The sequence below is a fragment of the Nipponia nippon genome, unplaced genomic scaffold (genome assembly GCF_047370975.1).
Source record: "Nipponia nippon isolate SJK-2023a ecotype South Korea unplaced genomic scaffold, ASM4737097v1 scaffold_10, whole genome shotgun sequence".
NCBI classification, from domain to species: Eukaryota; Metazoa; Chordata; class Aves; order Pelecaniformes; family Threskiornithidae; genus Nipponia; species Nipponia nippon.
Window position 1 is genome coordinate 35077251 of NW_028262291.1, and position 22818 is coordinate 35100068.

At 36.0% G+C, this 22818-nt stretch overlaps 1 protein-coding gene across 12 annotated transcripts in view; it reads right to left on the reverse strand.

The window, feature by feature from the left end:
• Positions 1 to 22818, reverse strand: part of EIF2AK4 (eukaryotic translation initiation factor 2 alpha kinase 4) — a 45020-nt gene that overhangs the window by 4995 nt on the left and 17207 nt on the right. For 4 of the 12 annotated variants that reach the window (XM_087746589.1, XM_087746588.1, XM_087746586.1 and 1 more), the window contains 25 exons: positions 22467 to 22624; positions 21709 to 22121; positions 20889 to 20958; positions 19706 to 19789; positions 18371 to 18493; positions 17800 to 17904; positions 17507 to 17564; positions 16731 to 16810; positions 15900 to 16001; positions 15219 to 15281; positions 13994 to 14230; positions 13297 to 13372; positions 11518 to 11639; positions 10302 to 10351; positions 10040 to 10208; positions 9455 to 9571; positions 8681 to 8746; positions 7964 to 8134; positions 7199 to 7333; positions 6959 to 7066; positions 6068 to 6196; positions 4380 to 4466; positions 2934 to 3046; positions 1285 to 1343; positions 18 to 115 (listed from right to left, as the gene is read on the reverse strand). In XM_087746589.1, the coding sequence (XP_087602715.1) occupies positions 18 to 115; positions 1285 to 1343; positions 2934 to 3046; positions 4380 to 4466; positions 6068 to 6196; positions 6959 to 7066; positions 7199 to 7333; positions 7964 to 8134; positions 8681 to 8746; positions 9455 to 9571; positions 10040 to 10208; positions 10302 to 10351; positions 11518 to 11639; positions 13297 to 13372; positions 13994 to 14230; positions 15219 to 15281; positions 15900 to 16001; positions 16731 to 16810; positions 17507 to 17564; positions 17800 to 17904; positions 18371 to 18493; positions 19706 to 19789; positions 20889 to 20958; positions 21709 to 22121; positions 22467 to 22624 (2993 nt within the window). Of the gene's footprint in view, positions 1 to 17; positions 116 to 1284; positions 1344 to 2933; positions 3084 to 4379; positions 4467 to 6067; positions 6197 to 6958; positions 7067 to 7198; positions 7334 to 7963; positions 8135 to 8680; positions 8747 to 9454; positions 9572 to 10039; positions 10209 to 10301; positions 10352 to 11517; positions 11640 to 13296; positions 13373 to 13993; positions 14231 to 15218; positions 15282 to 15899; positions 16002 to 16730; positions 16811 to 17506; positions 17565 to 17799; positions 17905 to 18370; positions 18494 to 19705; positions 19790 to 20888; positions 20959 to 21708; positions 22122 to 22466; positions 22625 to 22818 lie in introns of those variants that run through there. The other 8 variants (XM_087746587.1, XR_015702026.1, XM_087746593.1 and 5 more) reach the window with 8 other exon arrangements.

Below are 22818 nucleotides of genomic sequence, written 5' to 3' on the forward strand. Positions count from 1 at the left end.
ATTTGATGTGTGTGTACCTGAATTTCTTGACGACGCCTGGCACTGGCAGATAATTTTTCAGGAGCTATAACACTAACATTAGGCACTACAAGAGTTCCATGTGATTCAAATACACCTAAAATGCAAACATACAGTTTTAGATTGTATTATTTCTTTATACAAGAAGTAGCAAGAAACAGAAAATTGACAAATATTAATAAGCTAAGATCTGTGTAGTATAGGGTTCGAAAAGCTGCTTGACAAGTCAGTCAAGTAGAGAGGATAGTGAAACACGTGCATGTAAATTCTCAAATGCTCACTCATGACTTTGAAGGACTGGCTGGTAAGACTAAGAAATTTGGTATTTTACATCAGTTTTCCCTGAAACTAATAAAAGGTTCCAAAAGGCTTGCAGAATTTTACAGAGGAATGTAGCATACCTGATATCAAAAAAAGAAAATCTATTACAAGAATGAGGCAACTATTTAACGCTCAGTCCCATAGCAGAGTCAATGACAAAACAAACAATAAAACCCAGCCCTCAGTTCCCCAAATAACAATAATTAAAATTTGAAATAGCTTATTTTGAAATCCAAATTGTCACTTCTGGTAATCACACACACAACAAAAAAAACACCCAAATTAAGCATGGCCATCTCTCTCCCTCACTGTTATGCAAGAAAGGGAAAAAAGTGTTTCCTTAAAAACAACAACCACCACATACTACATCAGTACTTAATAAAATAATTACCAAAAATGCCAAGCGTTATCCACACAACAAGTACTTAAGATTATTCTTTAGATACAAACTTCTATTATCAGACTAAGGAGTGCAAATCTGTAGCTAGAAATGTAACAGCATTTTCATTTGAAGAAAAAGAAAAAATCTTAATGCAACAGTAGGTCTACATGGTACATGGGTCTCAACACTGTAACAATCACAGGTCATGCCATTTTCCATCAAGATGACATTTAATTTCTCCTCAGCTAGGAAATGTTCCTGGTTTTTGGCTTTTCCCCGCCTCCTGAATTACTGCATCAGTAGATGCTTGTATGGGGAATATTCTGTCTGTTGGTCTGAGCACTTATTTTGTTCAGAGAAAATTTCAGTTTTAGATCACTTGGAACAACATCTGAGATTAGGAGGAAGTGTCTCTAACCAGAGGCAATGCTAGAGAAACATTTTCTTGCTCTGACTTTGGTAATACTTTTAAAATTCATGTTCCAGCAATATTTTCTTATAAAAAACAGTTTTTAAGCAGAAAGAGAAACAGTTTGTATCTTCTATAACTAGAGACTAAATACCTGAAATATTAGTAAATGATCCCTTTTGATTTGGTACTGAAAGATTATCTGCGGTTTCTCTAAAAATAAACACAGACAGTTAGGGAAACAAATTTACCGTAATGAAGAAATACTGTAATAAGACATGGTTTCAGATTATCGTACAAACATACTTATTTCATTCCAACAGGTAAAGAAATTTATGGATACTTCCCAGCACTATTCTGTTCTATTCTGGAACAGACAGGAAGTCATACAAAATCACATTACAAAATCAGATCTAGAAGCAATCTTTATGCTTCCTATGGATTAAAAAAAAACAAAACCAACAAACATGCTCCACATCATGCAAGAGTGATTTAGATCCTAATATTAGAATATATTATAAGAATATTCTTTTTACATTATTAATCTATTTCTTACAGGTTTCTGTGAGATAATACTAAAGTATCAAAGTAATATTTATACTTAAGACCACACATATTCAAAGAAGCTTTCAATAATTAGTTTGGATCCCTTTACTTTCCACATTCAGGATTCATTACCGAAGAAATTTGCCAGTGTTATTACAATCATAGTTATTGCATTTCTCGGTTCAGTATTACCAAATACGGGTTCTTCTATATTCTGTTCTCACGATCTAGAAATAAAGTAACTTTTAGAAAGAATGTTTTTCTTTCACAGCTTCTAATAGATCCTGTAGATCTGTCACAAAACACGTGAGGATCAGGTTAGTTGTGAAGTTAAATGCCAAGACTAGCTGAGGCCAGAAAAAGGAGAATGAAAAGGTGGGTGGCAGGAGACGTCAGCCACCTGCACAAACTACTGCTCGAGTTAAGCATTTCCCAGCTTAACGATTTCCTTTATTGTTAAGTCTATTCAGAAACACTATGGATGTCCAATCTGTTAGTTTCTGAATTCTAGTTTGTATAACTAAACCTGCTGCCAGTACATACATACATATGTATGTGTATATATATAATTATACACACATACATAGATGTGTGTATAATTACATGTTTACGAAGGGCTATGTGTGAATAACAGCTATACTGCTTATGCACACAGGTGCAACTGTAGCCTCTCCTGTGATTTCTGTACTAACTTCTATTGGTGACAATAAATAGTAATTTCAACAAAGACAGGATGATGGGGTGGTGTTATGTACCCCCGAGTCTTTGCCAGGTGTTACTTTGACTTGTGCCAGCCAAAGCGTATAGGTGTGCTACAGTTACACTCTCATTTTTACCATATCAACACTGCCTTAGAATGAAAGGGATTTAGTGCTTTAATTCTTTGATTACACAGTACCTGAATGTAATGAACTTCTGGTCAGTAGCAGGGACCTGCAGGCAGTCCTGCTGTACAAACAATACTGGTGTTCTAGTAGCATTTGAGCTGGATGACTCCATGGCCTTTTAATTTATGAAGTGCTATGGATGTTTGAATGTAACAGCGGCTAGGGAAATCAGTCTCTTTCTTGATCTTGATAAAATTCTGTAACCAAGCCTTTTGCTTCCTTGTCCCCTCAAAAGGAATTCAGCAAAGCTCTTACTCTTTATCAAATAAAATCAAGGTTTAACTAAGCATATCTTAAAATTATTTCATTAAAAGAAACATACATTCACTGCTGATTTTGACTATTCACACTGACATGTTATGCTACTTACCTACTACATCTTTCGTCACAGATTTTAGTTTTCAGTTTCTGGATGAGGTGATCTACTAAGTCAGATTCTAAAATCCTTTTCTCCGTCTGTCTGTCTTTCTCAAAGGCTTTCACCTATGATGTAGTTCAGTGGTTCTTAAGATTGTTGATTCTTAAAATGGCATATGAATAAACTTATCAAATTTAATCAAAACCAAACAGGATTCTTCACCCGTTAAAAGTGAAGCAAAGGTAAGAAGCTATCATCATTACCAATCAATCACTGCGAATTAAATCTTTGATTAGATTTTAATTTTTTTTCAACCAACTAATTTACTCTGCATTCCCAAAGCTTAAACTAGCTTGGCTACTTGTATGTAATATGTGATAATTAATTGTTTAACAGAATGGCTTATAGGTACAAATACCATATTAATAATAGCATATTTGGTTTGGGGCTTTTTTTTTTAGTTAAGAAATTATTCTAGAATAAGGCTTGCCTTTCAGTTTGCAAAAGTTAGATTTAAAGATTCAAAACTTAGAATATCTGCTCCATCTTTCCTGGGAAGAGATAATCAGTACCACCACCATTCACCTCATTAGCATGTTCTTTGTTGGTTTTGCTTCAATAAAGCTACATTTAAAAGAATGCTCTGTAATAGTCTTGTGGAAGACATTGATATATCGCACTCTCATCAAAATCTACTTGTTCATACAGTTATTGCAGTTATTTGCTATCTCTGTTACAGTGACAAGGAGAGCGAATAACTGAAAAATATTTTAATAATGCACATTGGCTAGGTAACATGGTCATGACAGATGCTGTCAAATGGCTACTTTATTTTCAGTCAAAAAAATGAATCTTTATTTCAAAGAATAATGATCTTTTTCCTAATGATCCAGAATAAAGAATATTTTAAAACTTTTAACTTCTAAAACGGTACCAGAACCACAGGCTGCAGAACATAGAAGATGGTAATTCATGTTGTAACACAGTCCAGTCTTTCCATCTTAACCTTAGCTTACAGAGATGAGGAATGTGGTTCAGACTCTGCCTGTTTGAACTACGTGGCTTTTTTTAGATTTATGTTTTAGTTAGATTTATTTTGTAACATGAAAGCTGCCAACTGGAAAGATCACCGAGTCAACTAATTCATTTTGTAGATTCAGAGAAATTAGAGACAATAGAAACCTTTTTCCACGTAAAAAGACACCAATGACTCAAAGTCAAGCAACTTTTGCACTAATTTTTGGACTTTCCTAGAGGAAAGGAGGTCTGTGAATAACAGTGTTATGGAGGGATAAGAAGCAGGTTTCTTCAGCTAATACTTAGCAACTGAAACTGTATTCACCTGAATTCCATCTACTTAAATACTTTATTGAAAATAATGATCTTAAAAAAAAGAAATGTAGCACAACAGATCATAAATCTGAAACAGCATCAAGCATCCTCTGATCCCACACTTACCTTCACATGACTTCCTTCTTTATCTGACACAAGAGCCACATATGTAATCCCAGAGCATCTGCAATATTCCTGCAGTTCTTCCTGGGACTAAAATAGGAACAGGGGAAGGGGAACGGGACAGAAATTTGAAAGATTATAAAATGATCACTTAAGTAATCAAACTCTCCTGTCCTTAATTAAAATAACTTGATATGCAGCAGCTACACTGATTATATAAGCTTCTGAGAGAGGAAAGCTTTATTAACAAGTCCAGGAGGTGAAACTTTACTACGCATATATTTATCCACCTACTGCTTCTTAAAAATTTAAATCTGTCTAAGTCTACACTAGACAGAGAGAATGCCCAGGTCCTGCAGTCCTAGTTCCCACGTGGAAGGGCTAGCTGGATTTACAAGTGCAGGGTCTAGATAACTAAAAATGTGCAATGTAATGTCCATCAGTTACCACCCCACTGTCTGCAACTTTCAGTAACAGCTCAGTCCTGCACGACTGGTACTCTGTCATGAAAGCTGACTCCAGCTGGGTTTCATGTAAACCTGAGGCTGCTCTACATCATTCTCAGTGCTGAGCTTACTGAAGGGCTTGCTACGCTGACTTAGCGGTGGGTTGCAGGACAGCATCAGACAGAGGCAAGAACTACCCAAATCTTCATTCCTTAAGAATCGCAAAAAGAAGAGAACCCAGGGTGATTGTAGGAAAAGCATAATGATCTGGATTTTTTTCAATTCTGAGGGATTGAAACCCTCAGAAATGTTATGGCAAAAGATTACAAAAAAGTCAGACGATTAAGTGAGTGAGCTCAAAACCGTCTGCTCTGCAGCACATGACTCAGAATGGGCAACTGCAGAGTGTTTCTTTTGTTAGTCACCAACTGGCATATTTAAAGGTGAAACCGGACTCATAATCCTCAGATAACTGCCACCACTATTAAAAAGGACTTCAGCATGCAGCTCGCTATTCCAGTGAGGTAGTAGTGGCTGAAGATCTGCTTGGTTTCAACTGGAGAAAAAAGTGCACAACTCAGCTTGCTATTGTCTCTCCCTCCTACCACAGATCTCTCCAGGGACTACATGGGGACCCCATACCATATCTAGTAGCTCAGTTTACTAAACTGTTCTTCTAACAGTAGAATGATGTCAATATTCTCTCTGTACCTGATAGTCTTCAGCCATATGGATATATTTAAAAGTCAATGCTACTGTTCTGTTTCAGACATGCCCTTTATTAAGGATTAACACATTAATTCAGGGATCCTACTTGCAGCCCTCATTGAAAGAAAAATTTATTGCCTTCACTGGCACAAAATATCCTTCTGCTTTGAAGCATCCGCACTTCACTTAATTGGAGCTAACTGGCCTCATTTTAAATTCATAATGCGACTTTCCCCCTTGATTTCAACAGGCCTTGGACTCCACACTCAGTGTGTAATTGGGAAGGTCACTTAATTCCTCTGTGTGCATAAAGATCCTCCATTGCACTTTTAAATACCCTGGGAGGTAGAGAGGAATAATGCTGCAAGGCCAGTGAGACTTTCTTAATGTTATTGTATCTGAATAGCACCCTACATGCTCAGTTTTATGAGTCTGTAACTCAATCGAAACTAGAAAAAAATTGAAAAAGGATGGTCTAAGGCTGCACTAAACTTAGAGAACAACAATATAGTTAACACATGGAGATAGAAATTCTACCTGGGACCAGTCATACATTATTTCGGCTGGAATTCCTGCAGTCCAGAGTTTCTGAACAATATTGATAGCTCTACCCATTGACATCTGACCAACACTTACAACCAGCAGGTCACACGAGCTGACAGAAACCTGAAGGGAAAGTAAAAACAAGGGGGACAATATTAGCCACAAGACCACCTTTTCCCCTTCATAAGGCAGCTAAAGTAACAAAGAAGGATAAATATACTAATGTTTTTCAAAATGCATCAAGCTGAAAAAAAGGGGTTAGATCCACCTCTTTTTACAGCCACAATCTACCTAGGCATGTTTGAAAGTCACTGAAGCTTAATCTTTGACAAAAAGCATCTGCACAGCCTCATCTTGCTAAGTATCCTAGCCTATTCTGGTCTTCCCTTCCCACTCTGCTTAGCAATGTTAATTTATTCTTATAAAGAAAAGTTAATAAAATACACATTCCACAACCAAGTGAAGTTGTGTGACACTGTACAAAGTAGTCCATTTTCTTAAGTTTCCTTCCATCTCCACCTGCTATACTTTTATAAAGGGAGAAGTGGTAGGGGCAAAGTAACGCTTATTAGTTAAATATCTACAGTTGTATTCTTCCATCTGAAACAATCCACAGGCTGAGAAAAATGTCCCATTTAAATTAAAAGTGTATAAAGCCTGAAGATCCTCTCTTCTCCTAATCATTATTTTGCTAACTAATTCTCTGTGGAGAAACACAGAAGAAAACAAGTAATCTTGATGTTTGCTGTCTATTTCAGTATGGTATTATTTTGGAACACATCTGAACATCTTGTTTTTTGCCCATCTGTGGCTACAATTAGGTTACTGAACTGTCAGGAGTAAATAAACAAACAAAACTCCCCACCTCCCAAAAAACAGACTTACGGAATCCTCCACACTGGAAACAGCAGCAGTTATTTTATCTATAGCTATGCTGACTCCAACAGCTGAAGGAACTGGTCCCACCATCTGCGGCCCTCTAAATTGTGGAATCTCAAAAGAAGACAAAAACAAAATGGAAGACCCAAACAGTTATCTTTGAAAAATGTCAAAAAGGTTTTTCATTTTTTCATGGTTTAAAAAAAAAAAAAAAATCTAAATTCATGAAGAGAGATGAGCACATACCAGATGATCATATCTGCCCCCTGCAGCAAGAATTTCAGGCACAGTTCTTTGTCTTCTTTTGATGTATGCTATAAACTGAAAGATAATACCATTGTGCTGCTGTATTTTGTAAACTAGTCCCAGATTTATAGAAACCTGTAAAATAAAAATGAACATGTGTACAAGACCTTTACCAATATTGCTGGATAATATAATTAATTTTCTGTGAGCAGTATGGATTGAAAACACTGTTCTCACTTAAGGAAGACATGGAAACACTCCTTATCTCCAAAAATTTCAGATAAAATTAAAAATACAGAAATGATGCTTTAATCTCAAAGCATCCCAAGAGACCTATAGCATAAAACCCAAACAGCAAGCCTCAAGGAAGGTGGAAGAGGGGAGGCCTTTCAGTAGTCATCAGCTTTCTGTATTTTTAAAATATTTATAATTTATTTCAAAATTTAAAAAATTCCTTTATGCTCTAGGTAATACCTTCAATCTTGGTTGGGGAAAAAAAAAAAAAAAAAAAAAAAAAGTCGGTGTGTCATTAGACAGAAATTAAGCCAGAGGCTTCTGACTGGAAGAGGTTTTATTCTTAAAATGAGTCTTTAAAAAGAACAAAACAAAACAAAACAAAAAAAATCAATGCCAGTATTATTACTTGCCATCAAAAGACTTTGATGTGCTTTTTCTATTCTAAATATCATTACTTTGTTTCCTGGCAAATTACAAGGCCCATCAGCCTATAAATCCATTAATTTATTAGCAAAGTATTTTACAAACCTGAAGTTTTATTCCAAGTTGCTTTAAAAGACCAATGATTTCCTCTAAATCCTTCATGCCATGCTTCAACAGCTGAGTGACACCTGGCTTTTCTTTTATCATAGTGTTTAAAAATGGAAATACATTACTTGCTTCTCCCTTCTGCTCAATGAATCTGTAGAGTCGAGAAAGCTAAAAACAAAAAATCAAATTAAAAACAGGTAGCACCACTGACAGCACTCAGAATAGGTCACATCTAAAAAAATTAAAAATATTTGACTTGGTGTGAGTAAAATATCTGCCTTTTTTGCTTGTTCTGCCCAGCAGCCTGTTTTTACCTCATGACTTGAGGAAAGGAATGAACAGGCACAAGTCTTATCAGGGTGTCAAGAAGTTAACATCAACTCTTTATGCACATTCATCAACATTTGCAGACAAATTTTTTTAAAAGTTTCTCTCAGTTCGTTTCACTAAATACCGCTGCACAGTATTCCATTTACCCTTTAATTGTTTCCACAGTCTGAAAAATATGTTTAAAAGAAAGAAACTTGGACAGTTGCTATACTGACTTCCGGAGAGAACAGAGAACAAAATCAGACCACTTCCAAAGAGACTGATCTATTCTGAACAGAAGATGTAACGGTTTCTTACTCTGGTTGATTCAATTGCAAAGTAACTAAAATATTACTTACTTATGGCAAGTTACAGGGAAATTAACACTGAATTAAAATTACTTACACTACTTGATGTGAGAGAAAGATTACAGAATTTGGCTTCTACTTCTCTTTTAGTTAGCTTTTCCGTCTACAAGAGAAACAGATTCAAACATACTCAACAACTGAGTTACCAAAAAAAAAAAAAATTACTATTGCTGAGAATTAAAACACAACTTTCCAATACCTTTAATTAAAGGTTGCATTTACAAATGGCAATTATACTGTAAAAGAACAAACCCGATAAATAATACATTTTCCACCAATCCTGTAGTGAGGCTGTATTCGGCTTGGTTTCAAGAAGCAACAAAAAGTATAAAAATACCAACTTTGTTGAAAAGCACTTCTGTATAAATACCGAAATGCTTATGTAAATTAATTAGAAAAAGAATAAAATTAAAGGAAATAAAAAAGGCATTTCGTTGGGATTTAAACACTACGTTAATTATTCAAATTAATGTAATCTATTTTCTCTGCTTATAAGGTAGAAAAGACCAACATGATATTAAGATACATTTTAAAGTTTTTATTGAATAGCCTACCAGGTCTTAATTATACAGGTGAATAATTCTCTCATAAATACACGTTTAAAAATCATCTTAAAACATCCCAATCCAGAAGTAACAGAAAACTAATTAATCTCAGTTTACAGCCCAAAGATAGCCAGCCATTTTACCTATTAACAGGATATTCCTTGTTATGCTGGCAGTGGGCTGTTACTCATTTTTAGAGATAGCTCCACAAAATAAGATACTCTACAGTGATGATTACAGAGATTAGATTAATAATAGTATCTTACCACAGCATCATACAGAATGATGTAGACTTGATTGAGTTTATCCTCTGGTATCCCACAGTGCAGAAGTATAGCTTTTAGTAAGGCAGTGTGATTCAAGTAAATACTGTAATTTCTTTCCTAACAAAGGGTGAAGAAAAAAGAAAGAAAGGAAGAAAGAAAGGAGGAAAAATAAGTTTTACTTGCATTCCATTTTGCTAAAGAGAGGTTTCCTAAACATTTAATAATAGCTCAAAACTAACTTCAGACCTCTCCTTCCACCACCTTACCTTCCATCTATAACTAAATAATGTCAAGGTTTGTCCCATTCTAAAATAATCACTTGCCTGATAGAAGACAGATGTTATTTCAGTGGCACTGTAAGGATTCAATTAATATTTCCTATGCTTCATTTTAAGTTTACCTACGAAACATATTTTTTATTTAAATGACAGCGTTCTCTAACTGACTATTGATAAAGTGTGTAAACAATTCGGTACTTCTTAAGGTTAAAGGAACTATCCTTTTTAAACACATTAGACTAAATATTTACCTAGATTAAAATTTTAGGATGGAAAAGAGAGCCAAGGGGATGATTAGAGAATCTACCTGTAGCACTGAAAATTCTTGAATGATTTCTGAAATGGCATAAATTGTTTCTGCTATAGGCAAAAAGCTATTTCCAGTAGATGTAATGATGTCAAATGCACATTCTAGTAGTTCTTTGGGATGACAGCGGTCTAACTTCCGAGGTCTGAAAACTCGCTCTATACAGTATCTAAAGGAAACATTGAAGAACGAATCAGCATATTCAGTGGTCAGTGTCATAAAGCACGGCATCTGTGCAAAACATCATCTCCATGTCCCTTACCTTTTCAAGTTTGATATGTTATTTCTAGCTACAAATCTTGCAAAAGGAATCTGAAAAACAAAATACAAGAAAATTGTGGAAACAAAACATTCAGTCTGACTAGGCTCTGAAACTGGAGACGAATTACTACTGTGCAGTAATACTTATTCTCTCACATGTGTAATAATACCTTAAATATTTGCTGTAGCCAAGTAATATTAATTTAATCATGCTTCCCTGCAAGTTTTAAATAACATTCCCTCTCCCCCCCCACCCAAGTTCCTAGAAGAGCTTGGAGAGGGACACAAGGACATTTCTTAATTACCCTAATGCATGCAAAATGCATCATAAATCAACTATGAGCACATTAAAATGTACAAGCAGGTATTCTGCTGTTCACATAAAGATATAAAGAAGTATTTTTTAATAAATCTTTAGTCAACACATTTTCCAAAACAAGTAATTCCAACAGAAAGATCGATTTTGTAGGTCCTGCACAAATCCTTAACTGTGAATCATATTGTATAGCTTAACATTATAAATACAAAGGAAGGGTGAGTCAAACTGAACTTAAATTAATGAAACAGAATATAAAAAGTCAGGTTCTTCAACTGTTGATAATAAATAAAAAAATATAACTTCAAGCATTTAGGTGTTAAATTAAGTGCAAGGTAATCAATTAGGCCAACATTGCATATAATTGCGTATTACTGATAGAGGAATCCCAGACAGCAAAATTTGAACTGTGCCAACAGCAATTTCCCTCAAGAGTAGAATGATCCTTGATAACATCTGTTTGAGGAACACAAAACTGGACAGACTGTTACCCACATTCTCTATAAGGACCTATAAATAAGAAAGGGCTGGGGATATTAGAATTTTCACTGGTCATTGGAAAAGTCTTGTCTCTTATATGTGCCAAAAAAAAAAAAAAAAACCGAAACAAAAAAACCCCAACAAACCTGCAGTGACATCTATCACATTTATAATATGGCATTATTTTCACTTGGGGGGCAGGGGGAGAGAGGGAGAGGGGGGGGGGAGAGAGAGAGAGAGAGAGAGAGAGAGAGAGAGAGAGAGAGAGAGAGAGAGAGAGAGAGAGAGAGAAGAAAAAAGTCTATTTCTTCCCTGTGTGGGTGTAAGCCTAACCAAATTTGTGACTAGCGAATCTAAGGTATCTACAAACACCACAGCACTCTTCAAACCCAGCTTTGCCTGCAGAGATGACACTACTTACTCTGAGGTCATAAGGAAGCATTACCAGCATCCCACTGTGATCCATGAAATACGAAGCTTCATTATGTTCATATACCTTTTTATTTCTGGGCATTAGCAGTGGAGTATGCAGCTTGATGGCTCCTGCACAAAACCAGTAAAATACTATTATCTCCCATTTCAGAAGTAACATCTGGTTTTTACAAGCTCATGAACAGTCTTGCAGGGCATGATAATCTCAACCAATACCTTTTAAACATTACACTACTTTAAGTGTCCTTTTCTCTTCCACCGTTCAAAGAAAGCATATCAAACAAACTTTCATGTTCCATCTTGCACGCTTCTTGGACACAGCAGGCAGCCCACAGAGAAACAGAGGAGAACTGCCAATTCCACAGCCCAAGCAGAATCCTCACCTTGCCCTCCCTCTTTAAACACCACCTTTCACAAAAGCACACATACAAAACAGGTGAGAAACTCTACAGATACCAGTAGTACTGTTTCGGTCTGGAGGCACCTTCCATAGAGAATAAATACTGTTCACACGTTGCATCCTGTGTCTCAAAAATGTACTAGAAGTGTTTATGGTTCACTTTAAAATCTCATAAATACCTTTTTTTCCTGGGTCTATTTTGCAACCATTTATCTGTATGAATCCAGTCTTCATTGAAACCTTACTATTAACAATAATATCACTAATCACTGAAAAATACTTTCCCGTTTTAAATTCTCTACTGTTCTCAAACAGTTATTTTACTATAGAAGCTTTACTCATGTCTTCAGTTCGATTTCAACATAAACATTTAAATCAGGGAAAAAAAAGCCCCAAATACAAGGAAATGCTTCTAAATATTACAGAGAGCAGATACACTCTAACGGAAAAAATATATATCCAAAACCCCCACAGTTCTTTTCCAAAAGAATGAAAACATTTCAGTCTCTCAAATGCTGACAAACACTTTCCAAAGTCTGTCAAGCTTTAAAGGGGCAGGGTGTGGGGAGGAATAACTTTTCCTTACTTGACTTCACATTTCTCAGTTTCTTATTCTTTTGTATTGCCAAACCCTGATCATGCTTAATCAGATTATGAAAAATTAGGAAATCTCCCAGTTTCTATTTTAAAATTCTCTATTTTTATATAAAATATTATCATGAATGCATATAAAACAATACCATTCACAACATTTCAAATGTGACAGTGTGTGCATAAATTTTCTTCCTCTCTTAAAAACTAATTTTAAGCAAATACTATTACTAACGACTGGATAGAGTTCTGGAAATTTAAACCATCAGAGACTACTGAACATCGTGATGCCAGCTCTGGCTCAGGAAGTTCCTGAACAGCTACTAAGAGCAGTATCGCTGAAAGTACCACTATACACTTGCTCTGTTTCCACGTTCTTTCTTATGCCATTCCCATTCTGACTATATTCAAAGAGAGGTTACTGTGCTGCGTGGATGTTTGGTCTTTCACTATAGAGGTATCCTTATATTCAGATCTAGATTTTATGTAACACTCCCTACCTCTAAAAGCTCATACAGACATATCAGAATAACCAAACACATTCAAAGATATAATTAAGATTTTCACCGTTCTTTCTGTAGAAAATATAAATCATTCAGATTTGAAGTTAACAGCTATTACTGGGATGCCGAAATAACAGCACAAAACAATGTAAAACTTCAAATGATATGCAACTACTGAACATACTTTCTGACTCATGTGATATGAGCCATTCTATTCTCTTAAATCCATTCAATCATGAAAAAGGAAATGAATGACTTTTGTAAACACACCCACCGTGTCTTTTAAATATCCGGCTGACAATCTCACATACATGCTGCTGTATCTTGGCTGCCCAAATAGAAAAACTACCCTGAAACCATCACAAATAAAAAGTACATATATAATTCATATGTCATGAACACTCCACGTAATATAGGCAATCATTCCATGTAAGGCAATAAGCATTCTGCTATCTCGTCCCACTATAATAAACTGCAATGCTTACATAATAAAAAATAACTATAGCTATACAAAGCATTATTGTACTGTGTTACCTTGTTTTCTTTAGACTTAGGAAGATTTAAGAGGTGAGAAACCGAGAAGGATTACTTTGATTGCCATGATCAGAAAGGGAAGAAAACAGTCAGAGGCAACACATTCTGCTGGCAATCGGATGCAAGTACCGTTAGTTTGACAAAAATTCAGAGTAATGAAAGTAATCATCTGGACATGAGCTTAAAGCTTTAGCTGCTACAACCAAACACTTCTCGTTTCTTCATTCAAGAATGAATGTAAGGTTCAAATGGGAAGTGGCTATTCAAGACCACATAGTACAGATTGTAGCTTTAAGTGGGAACTAATGAAAAGGTTAATCTTAAGAGATAATGCAATTCTCTCAAACATGTTAGAGTTTACCTGTATAAAATTCTTTTTTAAAATCCAACACAAGAAAAAAAAAAAAAAACAACACATCCCCTAAACACCTACAAACCTTCAGCATATCACTGTCATAGGTGTAGTCTATAGCCGGAGATATACGCTGTGAAAATATCTGACTCATCATAGTCCGGTAGGCCTTTCCATCCACATTTGCTAAGGTATGGTGGAGTACTTCATGGAGTTCAGACTCTTCCATTTGTGGTGGTGGAAGATGTTCACTTTTTAACAGCTCCACAGCTGTTGGTCGTGCTGCAGGATCATGGTTCAGGAGCCATGTAATAACCAATCTCTACAAATAAAATCAAAATTTTATAGTTTAGAAAAACTTTATATATTAGCAGTATTTACAACAAACTTCTTAGTCACATCATATTAATAAAAAAATTATGAGACTCTACAGGGGACAAAAAGGCAGGATCTGAATCTTCGGGGTAGCTATTCTTTGCTTATTAAACTCTAAATATGTTTTATTTTGTTATTATCTGAATAAAATTTACTAAAACACAAAAGTTATTAGAAATGTGCCACCTGGGATGATGAAATATCTAGTATCCTTTGTTGTTCTAGGTTATGCTAGCTCTGGCATCTCTTTATCAACAAAAAGTTAAGAGAAAGCAGAATCATATGCATAACAACAAAGATTTGAGAGTTACAGATATTAAAGACAGGGGAATCTTCGTGGCATACTTCAGTGAACTGTACAAGACAGAAACATTTTTATGGTACTAGTAACGGGCAGATTGCTGTTTCACAGGCATAACAGACAAAAAGCTAATGCTAATGGTCAACAAGAGTCCACTAGCACAAGGAAAAAGTTATCTAGATGGTCCAGAAAAGATTACACTGCTCCTTATCACTTCATTTCTCTGCCATGGCGGGATCCAGAACAGCTCCTGGCAGCTCTTTTGAAACTCAGAGCAGTCAACTTAGCTTGCACACCTCTTTCTGTTCTGTGACACAGATTTCTTTCAGAAGTTGAAAGTTAAGAGTTAAACAATATAGATGCCATTTATCTGAGCCTAAAAAGTCTAAAATGTTCCGCAGAGCTTAAAAGGTATGCCAGTGAACTCTGCATTTCTTTATGACTGTGCTCAGGGAATGTTGTGGGTAAGTGTATTTCCATATCAACTTAGTATACTCTTTTGAGATTTTTCTTTTTTCCTTACTTCGTTCTAATGCCATGTAATAAGAATTTGGCAGAGATTACTAATTTAATTTTAAGTGCGAAAAATGATAATTAACATTTCTTGACAGGAAATACCTAATAGTTAAAATACCTTCAAAATTACCTGCTTTGCATGCTTGACTTCATCAAAGTCTTTAGGAAATACAATAGTGGGCTATAAAAAACAAAAACAAAAAACACATTTAAATTATAACAGGCAGTCCAGCTTGCTCACGCTAGTCTTATTTTTAAGTTTTACATATTTAAACAGATAAACTAAGTATTTTTATTGCCCATGGGGGGGGAAAAAAAAAAAAGAGGAGAAAAAAAAAAAACACATAGCAAATTTAGTTTGAAGAGCTAAAAGGAAAAAGAATGTCACTGACATGCTTTTATGATGTTTTGTACAATGAAGATACAACCCATAATCACAAGCACTTACCAACTACAAATACCAACTGGTTCCTGAGAGAGACCCACTAGGTCTAAACCTAGGTGTACTAAAGGCATGACGTCTTTATCTGATGTTTACACCTCTAATGTTTTGCACTATAAAAATTAATTTCACAGATAGAACACTGACTGATGGTAATGCCATTAGGGAATCCACAGTGCATTAAGGGAATGTCAGCACCAGCTCCAATTTTATTCTTCACTTTTCATTATATATTTTATAAACTTTTTTTTTAAGCACTCCCTGTGGAAACATTTTTGGTATGTTTTGCATCCTTTTACTTCTCTTAACAAACTATTTGATGCACAGAATTAGTATCTTTTATATCTGTGTACTTACCAGTCTTAGCTGACCAAGAACAAAGATCCTTTCTGATGCAGTACTCATGGGATGATAAGACATTTCAAAGAATATTATACCCAGACTGAACAGGTCCACTTTCTAAGGAATAAAAAAATGGAAACTTAAATGTAATACCTGGGAATTCTTTGCAGAAGATGATAGCAGAGAAAAAATAATGTTTTGGTTAAACACAGTATATTACAGCCAGAGAGGGAGGTGGGTTTTTTGTGGTGTGTTTTTTTTGGGGGGGGGGGGTTGGTGTTTTGTTTTTGTTTTTTTTTTTTTTTTAAATTCTTTTTTAAATGACACGATCCATTAAGATTTGGTAGACTTCAATGCCTTCTATCATCACAGCACTGCCATGATGTAAAGGACTCCCATTTTGAAAACATTCTTGCTTTGAAATTCAGCTCGTCTCTGCATATAAACAGGATCCTCTGATGAAAAAATGCACCCCCACCTCCGAAAAATCAGTCTAGTAATCCAGGAGAGCAATATATACTTCCGATGATGACATTTTACCGTAACTAAAGACTGTAAGATTTCTATCCTATTCATTTATAAAGGTCCTCCATGATTAACCGCTTTCAATTTGAAGTCACTTGCACCTAGTCATGGCCACAGCACAGGCAGAAAAACTGACTTGCCCACATCCTTCTACCCTTGGTCTCCTCTCAAAGGAGTATTTTTCATTCCCTTGCTTACTGCAGCAGTCCCACCACACCCTGTTCCACCGCGAATTCACCTTTGTTGAGCAGGAATGACCTAAATTGTACCTGGTACCTTAGATTCCATGCTACCCTTTTATTAAGTCTACTCTAATCATACCTGATTGTATGTAGACTTAGTGCTTCCTTGGACCTCTGGGCTGACATACAGCGCGGTGCCAACCATCCCTGTCAAACTACCTATGTGGCAAAAGATGAGAGTACCAGTTTCAATAAAGTGGGAGAGAAATGCAGCATCAAATTCAAGAAAAAACTTACTCATCTTCTGTCCTCATTTCTTCTAGGTTGGAATGCAATCCTTATTGAGAGAGATCCAGTCAAGAAGAGTTTGCAAAACAGACAGTTCTTACTTCACATGTCAAGTATCTGTGTCTATCTATAGTAGCTAAACCTATATATTGCTTTACAGAACTGTAGTAGGTCAGCACACAAATGATACAACTAAATTTCACTTCCATTACATTCATCTTAAGACACACAATGTACTAAATTTTCTCAAGTTGAGCCTGTTATGGAAGGTGTCAAAAAAACCCCCAACCAAACAAAAATCCCTGAAGTCTTGAAATTGTCCTGTACAGGCAAGAGAACAGAAGTGCAGATGGAACAGATAAACAGGTTCTCTATACACATCACCATGAGAAAAGCACTCATCTATGGCAGAAGGCTAGCAGTGGAAGCAAATTCACTTTTAGATAACAGTCAAAACTGCCAGATTATATGTAACATATCTACCCAAAAGTTGGTGGTTGGTTTCCCCCCCCAGTGAAAAAGGTTTTAGTTTCAAAGAATGAATGGAAGTTCTAAGAGAGTATACGAGACTGCAGAATGTAAGTGTTTGCTTAAAATCATTTAGAATAAGCTGCTATGTAAACTAACCTGATGGGTCAGACATAGCAGAACCATCCGAGTGACTTTCTTCTTGTTTAGAGACCACCTGAAATCAGGAAAACAGACATATTGTAAATGGCACTTGAAATGCTTCTGTTGGCTTTTCTTGCCGCTTTGGTTGGCAGTGCGTGGCTCAATTCTAGAACCTTAGAAATAAAAAAGTTTATGGCATTCACAATGTAAAGTCCAATGTCCACTATGTTTTTATGGTTTATTTTCATCTTTCATGTTATGACAACACCAAATCCAAGTTTTTTTCATTCACTTTCAGCTGTACTTACTGCATTTGCTGGATGATCCGTAGCTAAACCAAAATCACCAATTTTGACATGATCATCTGAATCTAAAAAAATGTTCACAGGTTTCAAGTCTCTGTGGATCATTCCCTGTTACATCAGGAGAACAAAACAAAAAAAAAGACGCACAGAATAATAAAACAATAAACAGAATTCAAAATAAAATGTTCTTTATCATAGACTAGAAAACCGTATTACATACTTTTATTACGGTGGGAAGTCTGCTGCATTAAGTCACTGATGATTAATTTTGAAATAAGACTATAGTCTGTAGTCCAGAAGCTAGGAACAATTTTTAATGCGACCAGATACCCAGCAGAATGTTTTTAAAGGTGCTCAAATTTTTCTGACAAAGGAAAAAATCTGAAGTGGTTCATTACAAAATTCAAATTTATGATAAAATATTCTAAACCCCTAGAACAGATTAATAATGGAAAGGGCAAGGAACAAACCTTGCTGATAAGTGCCCCAAAATGAACAGAATATGAAAAAACCCATATAGAAAGAGGCAAAGTGTAGATATTATGGACAGGTCATAACTGCCATATTTACTAACCTTTTCATGGATGTAAGCTAACCCATCTAAAATTTCTCGGAAAAGCCTCCAAAGCCGACTGGTGTCTTCATATAATCCTTGGTCAATAGTATCCCTTAATGTGCTCTTTTCACAATACTCCATCTTCAGTTGTGCATATGTAGGAGACAGGGGAAGAAAGAGCGGTTTTGTCAAGAAAAGAGACCATCAGAAATTTCTATCTGCATATTAATGCCTGGTTCTGTAACACACAGTTCAGGAGCAAACAGTATCACCACAGCATTCAGTTGTTTGCAATTTTCCTGAGAGCTGTCTTTTAGCTAGAAAGAATTCACTTGTGGGCCCCACCTCATTATCTGGGACAATGGTACGAGCTTGTAGAGTAGTATATTCTCTAACATAAATGTTAAAAACAAGGTGAAACCAGCCAAGCTATAATGAATGTTTAAGCCAAACTTTAAAGAATCTCTGGCTTTATTTTACTTGGCTTTTTAACTGCTTATATTATGAATATACATAACACATGCAAACAAGCTTATTTAAAACTCATTCCATCTAATTATATCTTTCTTCCAGACAAGCTCTAGCATTAAGTACATTATAAAAAATTGCACATCACCACAGAAGAGCTATGTTGACTTTTCCCAGAAACAGTCTAACTCCTAACACAAGGGAGACATTGTGAATAGTAAAGCCTGAAGTTGCAAACCTGCAGGAATTTTATTTTGTGCCTACTGTTAGGGCCATACAATGGCTTTGCAGATTACTGTTCTCTGTTAAAAGAAAGTGCACACACAATATAGTGCCTTTGAAGAGAATGAGAAAGCTTTCATATCTGTGAAATACAACTTGCCCTCTGGAAGTTAACATAGTACACTTCAACTCCACATTGGGAATTAACACCATAACCAAACTCAAGAACACCAGTTACAGTGTTAGGGGGTTGGGACGGGTATTCTAAACACGTAACAAGCACAAGGCAAAACAATGCTTTGGAAACCACGGACTCAGAACGGTTGGTTTGTTGAGTTGTTCCAAGGTTAGGTCAGGAGTTGCCAACTTTTACTTGTACACAAGCAACAACAGTGATCCCATTACACACTATGGCACTACAAAACTTTGCTCTCTCCGACCACAACTACAGAGCCTCAGAAGGCATAACAAGCCATGTGCGCTGCACAGTGTCTTCCACCAGCCAAGACTTTCAGAAAACCAGTCTATTGCAAAAACAACATTGAACTTAGTCTCATTTGCATTTTTTGAAGGTCATTACTTTTCTGATTAAAACCAGCAATTAATCTCTGCAGGTTGGAATAAACAGTATCCTTTTATCTGAAAATGCAAGCACATTTGTACCTGAATGTACAGATAATGCACTGTTTGAATGACTGGTGTCCTGTCTTCTCCTCCATGGCTATCCTTTTCGTTGCCTTCTTCATCCTTTATCACAATAAAAGTAACAGAACAGTTAGCTACAGGAAGCCGTCCAGAGTTTTTTTATGCATACGACTATTTTTTAATGGCTGGAACACATTGATGAGAACTCACCTTCTATGGCTAGGTTTGAATAACAGCAAAATAATATATTGACATTTTTGTAATGCCACTGCTTCTAAGCGAACTAGAAAAACAGGCATGACCCAACTCTCATTTTCAAAGTAAGAACAAGTAAAATTTTTCCATCATTAGACACTGGAGGAAAAACATTCCAGAATATCTGGATGAAACCTAAATCTCAAAGCGTGTCACGTTTAAAAAAAAAAATTTAAGTAAGCTTTGTATATTTTAGTTTCAAAATAGAGTTAATAATGCAACCCCCGCCCCCACGCAACAATTTTGATATAGTGTGTATATAGATATAGTGACAAAAAACACGCTGCCATAGTATTAAATTATATATTGAAAGCTTTTTCATGCCAATGTACATTAAAACAGAAAGAGAAAGGAGATGAAGCTTTAATAAGAGCATTTTACAGATCATCAGGATTGGCAGAAAACTGTGCATTAGCTTTCTAGTGATAAACTGCACTGACTGCTCACAGCAAGTGCTGTGATACAAAATCTTAAAATCAACTAAGACCTTACACATTATTCTGACTTCCTGTCTCTTTTTGACTGCTAGCAATATGCATTGTCACCACTTTCAAAAAGTGGCTAGTGCGAGCAAACGTACTGGTTTATATCAACTAAAAGCAGAACAGAATTTCAACTTTCAGATGATGTAAGGCAACCTATACGCTTAACTACATCATGTACATACTGAAGCGTTAAACCTGCAATAACCAGGCTCATGACTATGAAGCACAACTCACATTTAGCTCAATGAACATTAAGGGAAACAGAACCCAGATTTCCTGCATCAGACTGATTTCTATGGAACACAGCTCATGATGGCACAATATTTACTCTGATGGCACATAACCTCATATGGTTCTGTACTTACACCAGAAGTGAAACAAAACTTCCCAACTGACCTGTTTGCTTGTCAAAGACTATTTAATGATCTTTTCATTTTCACTAGCTTTATCTTTATACTTACTGGAGGATGACCTTTACTGTTTTCATCCTCGTTATCAAAAATTATTTCGCTTTCTGAATCTGTGGTTGGCCTGTTTAAAAAAGAAAAAGAAAAAAACACAAAAGTTTTGGGTACCAAGAAGTATTTACTAAGAAATCTGGAATCTATGTGCGGAAGAAAAGAAACTCTAAGCTTCTGTTGAACACGTACCCTATGCCTTAAACAAAAACGCAGACCAAAAGAAAACCCAAAAAAGTATCCTGCTTGCAAAGCAACACTTCCTTTGACAGCCCAGTCTCTTAAAGTATATATTTGCATCAGTAAAATTTAATATATTCAATAAGCAAAACGGAGATAAGTTTACTTATTTACTTGCTTTACACTTGCGTACGCAAAAAACCACCATGAGTGAAAGAAGCACTTCATACACAGAGGCAAGCATGGAATATGTTAATAAAAATCAAAACAAAAAGAAAGGACAAGTAAGGTATTTTTCAGGATTTGTAATCTTTCTGTGCTATTGTTTATTAAAAACTTTGCTCTCAAGGTTGAAAAAGACAGACCAACATAAAGTAAACAGTCATGCATTCTGACACAAATGGTAAGAAACTTCTAGAAGTGTAACCCAAAATTTTCCTTGTACACTGACAGTTTTTAGCTACAAATTTTCCTCTCCTTGGCTATCTGACTGCTGGAAAATACATTGGTTTTGAACCAGGGGACAGAATGAAAATGCAGTGAACTACCTCTGACAAAAGAATTGAGAATGTTAAAAGACACAAACTTGGAAAAACCAACTCTGCTCATGTTCCCTATAGTGCCAATACGGAAGCCTACTTACAAAATTGAATGTGAGAATACCCCATCACCGTCATCGTCGTCATCACTGGACTCCTGATCAGCTCCACTGAATTTATTGCTGGAGGATCTTTCACACGAAGTACTCCACTCAACTGAACTTGTCAAAACGGGAGGAGGAGCATTAGTTTCCACATCATTTGTGTCCTCAGTGGCAAGGATGAACACACCAGCTTTGGTGGGCATTCTTTTCTCTTCGGTTGTTTCAGATGATGACACAGTGGGAACAGGACTTTCATGTTTTTCTATCCAAGCATTGTAATACCTCACAATATTCTCATGGTTCAAGCGGGAAAGTAATGTTACTTCCCCCTTAATCCTCCGAAATTGCTTGCTGGCAGGGTTTATGCGGATACGTTTCACAGCATAATAGCAACCGTCAAGCTTATTTCTCACCTGCAAAATTCAAATAAATCTTAAGCCAAATGCTAATGAACACCTTACCAAGTAGAGACAGAAGTAGAATAATTTCATTGAAGAGGAAGTTTTCCTTCCACCTGGGAAATGAAACTACAATTCAAATGCAAGCTTCCTCATACTGACAGGCTTCTCCCCAGACTCCAGGAACCTCTCACAAAACTTATCAGCCTATTCAATTCCAGATAAAAACCACACCACAGGCACAGCACACTAGAAAATAATAAATAAAACCATGCAAACATTGAATATATTGTTTTGCTTCAGAAAAAACAAACGTGTCCCCAAAAAGGATTCCATAGAGGGCAATAATTTTTATACCACCTTGATGACTGCTCCAAAAGCCCCTTTGCCAAGTAATTTTAGCTCTTCGAACTCATTGTAGTAGCGCGAAAATTGTTTCTGTGTTTCTGTGAAGAATGAAGCGCTGGATATCTGACTGCTGGGTACAACTGTCTCAATGCAATCTATACCTGCTGAATCTGTAATGAGGATATCAAAGTTACCACCGCTGGCAGTATGGGAGTATGGGGATAAGGCACAATGGACTGTCAAATAAGCATCAGGAAAAAGATAAAACCTAAGTAACTTTAAGTGCAACTAAAACCTAAAATACAGAAGTGCTCTGCTGTGTAGAGTTAAGCTCTGGTACAAGCATAAACCTTAATACAGTTTT